This window comes from Centroberyx gerrardi, chromosome 10, assembly GCF_048128805.1.
Source record: "Centroberyx gerrardi isolate f3 chromosome 10, fCenGer3.hap1.cur.20231027, whole genome shotgun sequence".
In the NCBI taxonomy this organism is placed as follows: domain Eukaryota; kingdom Metazoa; phylum Chordata; class Actinopteri; order Beryciformes; family Berycidae; genus Centroberyx; species Centroberyx gerrardi.
Window position 1 is genome coordinate 12711612 of NC_136006.1, and position 11126 is coordinate 12722737.

Consider the following 11126-nt stretch of genomic DNA (forward strand, 5'->3'; position numbering starts at 1 on the left):
ACAGTTGGATGAGCCCCTTCTCTTTTTGCAAGTCAGTTTGTCTGTCTCTCTGGAGGTTTGTCTGTCTCTTCTCTTGTGTCTGCATGTCTCACTGACTGTCCCTGACTGTCAGCTGCTGTGTGTGTGCCTGTCATCGCAATGCAATGTTTAGCCTTTTGTCTTTCTATCTGCCTGTCTACCTCTTTTCAGTTCAGTTCCACTCAGTTCAAAGTGTTAATTTACTGACACTAGTGTAGAAGAAAAACCAGCATAATCAACTCTGTGTTAACTGCTCTATTCTGTTATCTTCATTTCCATCCTCCAGGTAAATCCAGCAGCTTGGGTGTCCAGTCAGAGACCAGCGGGGACGAGCAGAGGCGTTACAGCAGATGTCCTGTTCACATCGTCCTTACCTGGATTAGTCTCCATAGCAACCTTCCACCTGAAGCAGGGCATTGACTGTGTGCTGTCTGTGTGTCAGTTTGTGTGTGTGTGTGTGTCTGTGTGTGTGTGTTTGCATGCAGATATGCATACATGCATGTATGTGTGTGTGCGTGCATACAAACATGCGTGTGTGTGTGTGCATCTATTCACACAGCACCCACTCATCCTGACCCAGAAAACAAGACCTTTCTCAACAGCCTGGAGCAGCTCACACACTAAAGCAAGCAATCTATACAAATACAAATACACAGTAGCCTCTATAGGTAAAGAACTGTATTCAATTCCTGAATATGACATTTACCTGCCTCAAATGTGTCAAGAGAGATAGGTATGTATGTTTTTTTTCCCTCTGTATTAAAGTATATTAATATGTTATTAAGGGGTTGCCTGGCATTAACCAGGTATTTAGTTAACTCAAATCACCATTTTACAGTAAAAAAGAAACACATAGTGCACTCTTAAAAAAGATTGTGTCAAATTCCGGACATGTTTGTGTTACTGTAAGCAAGACATAAAAAGTTGTTGTATGGAAAAGTAACATCAGATGTCCCTAACTAGACCCACTCATTTTCAGCTGTATTTTCTATGTCTTAAATCAACAGAAGTCAAAAGTCATAAGCTTTTAAGATTAGGATAACCCCTTTTTTTTTGAAGAAATAGGCTCAATGAATTATATTAGAATTAAATGAAAGAATTAAGCAGTACCACAAAGTTATTTTTCTTAAGATTAGGCTTTATTTTTGTGAGTTAAGCAGAAGCTGTGACCAGTAAACAGATAGTCAAAGCCTTTTCACGCAAAATTCCTGGAGGAGAGACAGCAGTTGGGCAGCTGCTGCAGCTCAACTGGAAAGAATCAGCTCACTTGGCAACCAAGCAGGGTGCGCTGGTGTGTGTGAGCCTAAACATACAGCTCATCAAACTATTTTAAATATATGTGCATTCAGGGGGTGGATAGAATAATAAAAACACCTAACAATGTATGAATATCAAGCATCTAATATGGGCCATTCTTCAAGAAGGAAGCCTCCATTTCTTTGAAAGATGAAAAAGGTGGAAATGGACTCAGCACTCAATAAGGTTCAATAATCTTTAGATCAGGTGATGGGGAGGCCGTGAAAAGCATTTGACATTATCCTAGTTTTCATGGAAACACACAATTTGTGTGTATTGGGGAGTTATCATCTTGGAATATGGGAACATCATAAGGGGAGGGTATTTGCACCATAGGGTGCACCTGGTCCTGTAAAATGACCTCATACTCCTTGGCAGTTACACAACCACACAGAGCAAGCATCAGATAAGAGCCAACACCATGTTTAACATTTGACAACACATATCGTGGGTTGAAGGGATCCTTTAGCTTTCTCCAAACTTAAACTCAGGACATAAACCCAACAAAATGCAGGTTGGCTTAGTATTTAGAGAATCTCCCATAATGAAAAGTCACAGGTTTGATCCCCAGCAAAAGAGTGTCCATCAATCTAACAGCCATGTGTACCGTTGACATTTCCTCGACTTCCTGATCCCCGACCAGCTCACTCATTGTAAAACGTTCTGGGTAAGAGCATCGCCTAACTGCTTAATACGTAGTGTGTGTGTGTGTGTGTGTGTGTATGACTGAGCCAGGATTCAGTTACCATAGTGAAGCAGTCTGCCCTTGCGTTACCTGATGTGTTAATGCATTGAACACACATGCACGCACACACACACACACACACACACACACACACACACACACACACACACACACACACACACACATCTGTATCAGTTGATACCTGGTAAAATTGCCCCGGACCACTCTCACTGTTAAGTACGTTGTACAACTACAGCACAAAAATTCTCTAACCAAACAACTTCTATGCTAATGGTTTTGCACGAGTGTAACACACATGCACGCACACACACACACACACACATACGCTCATATAAATCTGCCATCATGCATCTGCTTTGTTAGATCATTTGTTGAACCTTCTGATGACTGAAGAGAAGCAACATTTTATTTTTTCTACTTAGAGGCAGAGCTACATAGTGCAACATTAACTCACTGTTCCATCCAGTGTTTGAAGGTAAAATGTAGGAATTCAATGGTGGCTACATACAGTATATATGAAGATGAAGAACACACAGATATGAAAAAGGTGACCAGTAGATATCATATGACATGTGACCAGTGAGGCGAAATGAATGGCTTTGTTGTACAGAGTCTGAGATAAGGATTCAAAGTAGAACTGTAATGACTCAGTACTGGACTACACTGTTCCTGACACATGCAAATACCCCCAGCTGAATTTAACTGGGAAATGAGGTGTGTGTATGTGTGTGTGTGTGTGTGTCTGTGTGTGTGTACGCGAAGGGATGGACCTACAGCTGACTCATCTAATCAGACCTGATGAAGTGGGATGAAAGGCCACATGCATAAGAGCGCACACACACACACACACACACACGCAAACACACACACATGCATGTATGTTGACACTCACACACAGTTCAGACACAAGTGCATATGCACACGCATGTGCATGTACATGTGTGTGCGCGCGCACGCACACACACACACACACACACACCATCTGTGTCTATATAAGCCTCTGTCCTTTCACCTGTCCGTCACCTGTCCTGGGAGCAAGCAGGGACACACACACACACACACACACACACACACACACACACTCACACACAGGTAAAGAGAGGGACAATGAATGGGTTACAGTAATAGAAGACAATGAGAAAGCTGTTCATACAAGCAAATAGGCCACAAACACACGCACCCACACACACACAGACCAACCCACACCCACACACCCACACACACACAGACCAACCCACACCCACACACACACAGTCATAACCAAGCTAGCCAGGTCATATACTGTATATATAGTAAGATAAGTAATGTTGTTCTGTACGCTAGATGGCTGCCATCACAGAATGTTGTTATTGCATTCATATTTCTAGCATTATTTCATATCTGGATAGTCTCAACTGCATTCAACTTCATTAATAGGATCTTTACCTTGGCGACACATCAGTTTTCTGATCCTTACTCTGTACCAATGCTTATTTCAGTGACCTGAATAAGTCTATGGCAGCCATCTTGAGTGTTCCAGCCAAATGCTATTTCAAGACTATTGATCTGAATGGGAACGCTATCTCAATCCATTCTTATTATTTATTTAGCATTGCTGTTGTGCAGGTCCAAGCAATTGGCCGATGACTGAATATCAAAGATCAGCAATATGATATGCCAATATCAGTGCCATAATAATGTCAATCGTTATTTTAAATGGAATACTTACAGTATTTTACAGGTCTTTGCCACCCTGAATGTGATGAATATGTTCGCCACTAGGTGTCACCAATGATACAGGGATTGCATCACAAAAATCCACTGTTTCTGTATTTACATCACAATTAAAACTGGCATATTCAAACATTGCAAAACGTAATATGAAACGATAGAGTGAGAAAATATAGAAGCTGTGTTTTCACCCAAATCTGATTTCTAACCTTACATGTGACCCAAAACCGATGATTTACCAATGTTCAGTCAGCAATGGAGATTTTGTTTTTGCTCACTAAACATGGTGAAATCATCACATGTAGTGTTAAAAACCTGACTTTTTTTTTTTTTTTTAATTCAGCCATGTGTATAATAATGACAATTTGTGTGTTAGTCATGCGAGTTCTGTAGCACAGTGATTTGTTGTACTCCAAAAAGGAAATGTATCTCCATACATACTTGAGATGTAATTCACACATATATACTAAACTACAGTGATACAAAAAATAATTTGTGCCAACAATAGGGAACCCATGTTTTGTGACGTACATGTCACAAAACACAGACACAATACAGGTCACTGACAGGTTGAGTGAGCACACAAAAGAACAGTCCATATTGTACATGACTGTGAGCTGGTTTCCAGTTTGTGATGCAAATATGTTGCTGATATGTAAAAATAAACAAATATTGCTGAAAAAGCTTAAATGTGTTTATGAAAACGAAACAATTCAGACACGTTGTGTTATGTGATAATCCCCCATATTGAAAATCTACTCTCTAAAAATATACTTTCCAATATTGAGAATACATTTTATCTGTCACTCACGAATTCCACATATTTGATTCCCATTCCAGATGAAAGCCCATTTCAAAAAGAACACATTTCAACAATAAAAGGCATTTTATATTGCATTTTGGGGTCATACAGGGGCTACGGAGTATACCCACCTGTTTCTCTGGGGAAAATAAAATACACCCACCTATCAGTCTACTAACCTGACATTGTATAGTGTATGTTTATGGTGGAGTCATGGTATCCCCATGTCCTTAGTGATTCCTCACCTCCTCAGATAAAATTTCATCAACATTTGGAGCCATTGTATTTGATGTGTTTCAAAGGCTGCCATACAAATGGGTATAGATAGGAATATGGACCAGGCATCCTAATTTTCCTTCAGTCCTAATCATAAAACACTGTGGGTGGATTAATCAAAGCTAGGATTTCATTATAGCACTTCAACCAATCGATTCATTCAAGATCGCTTTTTCCCCGTTTGGGAGGGAAGGGGATAAGGATGCCTTCTATGATATTGGAACATGTCCCAGTACTGACTGTGTGGGATGCCATATGCCCTTTCCCCCACCTCTCCTCCAATTTACCTACAGAGAGAGAGAGAGAGAGAGAGAGAGAGAGAGAGAGAGAGAGAGAGAGAGAGAGAGGGGGAGAGAAGGGGTGGATCAGCTCACAGAATGTGTCTATTATCCTCCCACACCAATCAAACTGTTGTGTCAGTGCGTTGGCATTGTATAGTCCTGTGTCAGGCTGCTACTGGCCATGGCTGCCATATTGATGACTAAGTCAGTTTGGGGCTCTGTGGACAATGGTGCTCTGGAGCCTCCACAAAGCGCTAGGCTAATGCTCCCCTTTCAGCCGGTCCGCTCAGCTGCTGAGTGTGCAAGGCTGGTGGGCGAGCGGTGCGGCGCAGGTCCAGGGGGCCTGGCCCTATAAAAACACAGGCGAGGGTCTCTTCCCCGACATTGATTATACTGGATCTGTCCCACCTCAGTACTGTCTGTAAGTATACCAACACACTGCCTCAGACTCAGCTAAGGAACCGCAAATGAGGGACAGCTCTGTGCTTTGGGGTGGAGCCCTACAGCCCGCAAGATGTGTGCTGCCAAAGCCGTGTATTAGATGGATAGGCAGCTATGGATGCACTTAAATGAGGCATTCAGGTGTAGGCTTGATTTGCCAAGGAGCTGGGAAACATGGGCACCACTTCTGACTAACCTAGCGAACATGCTGCAATTTGAGCCTTCTGCTGTAGGGGTTGATTGGTTTATACCTCAGAAGCCCTTTTTATACAGGAGGGTAAAGCTAGCTAGATGATGCCTTATTGGTGGCTTGGTGTTCTGTGTGGAAAGGTCATGCAAACATTTTTGTGAGCAGGAATGAGCTAGATTTCAACTTTAAATTGGGAAGGACAGTCCTCATGACTTTGGTTTGAGATAAAAATTCAGCAGCTTCAGAGACAGCTCCCTATAATGTAGTTGTCTCTCTTGTGCATTGGGCTTAATCTAGAACCAATAGCTGGTAAATTCATTTTATGAGGAAGAGACTGTAGCTAAATCTCTTTTTAGAATCTCCATAGCAGAAACAGAGACAAATTGCTTATGTGGGAGAACTCAGTTTTGATGAATGGGTGAAATTTTTCACTCCTTATGGCAGCTTTGGACTGTGGATCTAACAGATATTTCTAAATTGTACTCTTCAGAGAAAAAAAGGTACTATACCTACTATACCTTTTGCCACTGGTGAAGCCTTTTCAACCAGTAATTTTTCTTCAAGCTGAAGGACAAAGATCATAGTCTTACATTGATTTGGAAAAACGAGTGCAGACTTGTTAACGTGGGGTTAAAAATCTGATTTCCTGCACCTGTCTTAATCCAGGCTAAGGTTCACAATTCACTTTGACATTCCTTGATGCTTCATTGACTTTTTAACCCCCACCACCCAGACACCACTCTTCTCACAATGTTTACTTGATATTTTCCACCCATTTTAACTCTTTCTTTCAAAACCTTTAAAACCCTCTACCTTGGTCAGAGAGTATCCCCCAAGGAAGAAGCTGCAACCATGAACACTCAACAGATGGAGCAGATGGGCCAGTTCAAGATCACAGTCTGGGAGGAGGAGAACTTCCAGGGCAAGCGCTGTGAGTTCATGCTGGAGTGCCAGAACATCATGGAGAGGGGCTTCTGCAAGATCCGCTCCATCAAGGTCGAGAACGGACCGTAAGTTCACATTGTTTGGTGGTGCTTTAAGATCTCTTACTTCTTTTTCATCAACTGTTATGTCCTCTTCTGTCTGTCTTGAGTTGGATCATGCCAGGGTTTTACCATTTTCTATTTCTCTTTACATATATGGTATATTTTACTGTTAACTTGCATGTTTAAGCCCTGATGTTTCAGTGATTAGGCCAGATTAGAGTCAATGATGGCTAAAATGGTCGACCGAAAAGTAAAGCCGATTAAGATGTTGGCATTTTACGTAAACTGAAAGTGAAACAGCCCCAAACAACAAACCTATACATGGGAGCAGGTGTATTAACTTACAAACCATGTGAATGCTACAAGTCATGAGTTCACATCCTGAGCAGATGTTTTGTCAACAAATTATTCTGATGTTGTATCAGTCAGGTTCATAGGCCACTGTATGTTATGCAGGGTAAAAGTGAAACATTTGGTATCATGTTAGCAGTTGTTATTCCTGCCTGTAAGTGAATACACACTGAATTTTCAGTTGTATTGCAACTGCAGGAAAAACAGTGGATAAATGAGTCTTGTTACTTCATTGCCCTATAATAATAATTAAAAAAAATAATGTAATTTAGCTTCATTCCAATTTCATTTTAATCTGCTTGGACAGATCTGATTAAAATATGCAAGACTCAAATGTGGCTTTGATGCTGCAGCTGACTATGATAAACATTAAATATTGCATATAGAACTGTCTGATTGAACTGACAGGAGCAAAATAGCTCATATTGAAAGTAGGTCAACAAGTAGAAAAGGCAGAATAACCTATATGCCATAAATCAGTCTAAACAGCGTTATTGCATTGCTAGTTGGCATGTATGGTATGTGTGTGTGTTTGGGTGTGTTTGTGTGCATGCATCCGAGTGTGACCCAGTGGTAATATGTACAGGCCGTGTGCAGCTGCCGGCTGTGAGCCAGAACGGCTGACTGACTGACTGGCGATCAGATAAAAAGGCCCGGGTGCAGCCGCAGCAGCAGCAGTGGCAGCAGCAGCAGCAGTATTTAATGTTTGCTTTGGGCTTTGTGCTCCCAATAACAAAGGAGGAGCGTGCTGTTTTCACTCGAGGCAATTCAGCGGGCGTTGGGCTCTATTGTTTAACTAACATGACATTTCAATGTTGTTGCACTCGGGCACTTTCTATTTGGTGGTTCTTTGTTGCTGTGTGTGTGGGAGGGGGTGTTCTTTGTTTCTACACTTTGTTTCCTTATTTATTTCTTCCTCTAACTTACATTTTTATTCCTTCTCCCCCTTTTAATTGTGTCCTTCCATCATCTCTCTCCCTCTCCTTACTTGACCTCAACTTTACTCCACTTTCTCCTTCCCTCTTTCCCTCTCCCTGCCCTTCCCTCTCTCCTTTCCCTCCTCGGCTCTGCTCTCCCTCCCACCTTCCTTCCTCTGCACCGCTCCTCTCCCTCTCTCCCTCTCTCCTTGTCTAGTTGGGTGGGTTATGAGTACCCCGAGTTCCAGGGACAGCAGTTTATCCTGGAGAAGGGAGACTACCCTCGCTACGAGGCCTGGAGCGGAAACAGCAGCTACAGAACCGAGCACATGCTTTCCTTCAGACCCATCAAGTGCGCCGTAAGTTCCCCCTTGACTCCTTCCATTCATCCTTTTTCTCTTTTTGCTACTCAGCCTCCCATCAAGTGCTGTAAGTGGCTTATTTCCCTTCCCCCACCCCTCCTTCTCATGACCCCCCCCACTCTCATCCCTATGAGTCCATCAGATCAACCTGTCTCTCCCTCAACCCTTCTTGCCATCCCTTTGCCTCTATCAAGTGGGCCACAAGTTCAAATAACCAACTGTGCTATTTCAACCAAAAAATAATTTTGACAGATTCCTGAAGCAAGCAGGAGCAATAATATAATCTGTCTTCCCACTCCTAATAATTCTGAATTTATAGCAACTGCAGTATATCAACTATTCAGAATTTATAGAATTTTATAATCATGATTTATATAGTATATGGACACTTGGAGTAAGCACGCTTTACAACTTCGAACCATTTGTTTTGCCATGTCTATCTACTTAACTCTCCTTGATTTCCTTTTCCATCTGTTCTTCTGCCACCACACTGACAGCTAGACTGACTGTAGCAGCAACCTAACAACTTCCCTCCCTCTCTCTCTCTCTCCACAGAACCACAGTGACAGCAAGGTGACCCTGTACGAGTGTGAGGACTTCCAGGGCCGTAAGTTTGAGATGTGCGATGACTACCCCTCCCTACAGGCCATGGGCTGGTGCAGCAAGGAGGTGCCCTCCATCAAAGTCAACTCCGGCGCGTAAGTTACACTGTTTACACCTTAATTTACACCTGTCTTTCAGTATACTGGTCCCTATCTCTATCTTTATCTCTGTCTCTGTCTCTTATTCTCCTTCCTTTCTTCTTGCCAATTTGTGATTTATTAGAGGCAAAGAAGCTTAGACAGGCAATACAGCAGGAGATAGTAATAACCAAATCTGTCAAAACAGACAAAATATGAAATATGAAATATGTGAATCTATTATATCCAGTTGGAATAGTCTAAACTTTTACCATCATAGCAACATTGTCTCACTCCACCCCTCCAGAGTGGCCTCCTAATTCAATTGAATATATTTAAATTAAGTTAATTTTATTGACTGTTTGAATGGTGATTGGTTTTATTGAATGCTTTGTTCTGACCATGAGTCTCTCCCTCTCTCTCCCTCCCTCTCTCTCTCTCTCTCTCTCTCTGCCCTCCTCTCCAGCTGGGTTGCCTACCAGTTCCCTGGTTACCGTGGCTACCAGTACATCCTGGAGAGGGACAGACACCAAGGCGAGTACAGACACTACAACGAGTACAGCACCCAGGCCCACACCAACCAGGTGCAGTCCATTCGTAGGATCCAGCACTAAGCCTTCCTTCTACCTACCTGACCGACCCGAAAAAACTCTCCCCGAACCCTTTCCTCCACTCGAACCCGGACAGACCGCCACCACAGAGCAGAAGATGGCCAAACTCTTTCTATCTATCTATGGCTCTGCATGTATCGATATCTAACTACCTACTTCTACTACCATGCTAAAGCATGTTCTTGAAATAGGCAATAAAGGCTTTTCTTCAAAACTACAGAACCTGAGTGTTTGTGAATATTCCTTTTTTTTTTTTTACATTAGATATTATCACCATAAACTAATAATAATGAAAAACATAAAAATAAAAGCTCTGATTGGCTACATGGAGCTGTCAATCATTTGCATCTGTGTTTATGACAGCCAGCACCTGTGGGTGCACAAGCATGGCACAACAATCTCATCCTCTTTTAGGTTTAAAAATAGGTTGTTAGGACCTAGTTTTTGCTTTGTATTTAGTGAAAGGGAAATATTTTGCCTTTTTAGTTAACATACATGGGAAGATTTGATTCAAATCCAATCTCTCTGTTAGGCTTTAGGATGTATAATATTGTTCTTGTCGGACTGTAATATTATTTCCAATAAACAAGAGCACGAGATCACATTTGTTTCTATTATTTGTCCTTCTACCCATTTCTAACTAAAATACCACCTTCTATCCATCACATGGCCGACCGAGTACGCAACAGAGACAGATAAACCTCAGTAAAAAATATCTCATGTACATCATCTTTTGAAAAGTGAATTCAATCAAACTGAAATTCTCTTGCCTGCCAAGCCCATTTGATGCTGCAAAAGTATGGTGTAGCCTAAACAATCAAATGCAAACAAATCTAATAATTTTTAGATACTCGTTTATTTGCTGTCAGTGAGTTAAATTAATGAAAAAAAATTGATATAGGCACATGGCTCTGAGGTGGCACTGAGTTAGGCCTACTAAAAAAAGAAATCCTCTCGGAGCTGTGAGCATGCGCAGTTGCTCTTAGAATGGCGAATTTCTGATGATTACTGCTTTCAGATTTTGACCTGGTGCGCTCCTGGGCAACTATTAGTAGGTTCCACTGACTAAAACTCAGTGGAACTCAATAGACATGGAAGTAGACGCTCCAGTTGCCCCATGGTGTCAGTACACATGCATTGGTCTTTATTGCTGTTGTTACTTTTTCTTGACGAACAGTCAAACCCCCCCCCCCCCCCCCCCCCCCCCCCCCGTCCAGGTCCTATGAATGATGAATTTCCGGCATGTGATGTCATTGCTGTCTACTACAGTTGTCGGACCAATAGGTGCACAAGCACTGTCCAAGGTCCTGAAGGCCGTTTGTCTAACCGGCCTGTCGGATGACTATTTTGCCTTCAGACCTTCCCTAAAGGCTTCCTGGTGGACACACAAGTTCACCACAACCAGTAGGTCTAGTGGTAAAAAAACAAAGGTGGGTAAACTATGATCACCAGCCGGTGATCACAAGGCAGACAACCATCAATACGAACAAAAATCTATA

The 11126-nt window shown here is 42.1% G+C and overlaps 1 protein-coding gene across 1 annotated transcript; it reads left to right on the forward strand.

Annotated features, from left to right (window-relative positions):
• The first annotated feature begins 6572 nt into the window (after positions 1–6572).
• On the forward strand, positions 6573–9821 carry cryba2b (crystallin, beta A2b). The gene is made up of 4 exons (XM_071902177.2): positions 6573–6730; positions 8192–8333; positions 8892–9034; positions 9483–9821. The coding sequence occupies exons 1-4, from the start codon at positions 6573–6575 to the stop codon at positions 9628–9630; spliced, it is 591 nt and encodes a 196-aa protein (XP_071758278.1). The 3' UTR covers positions 9631–9821.
• Positions 9822–11126: the final 1305 nt, after the last annotated feature.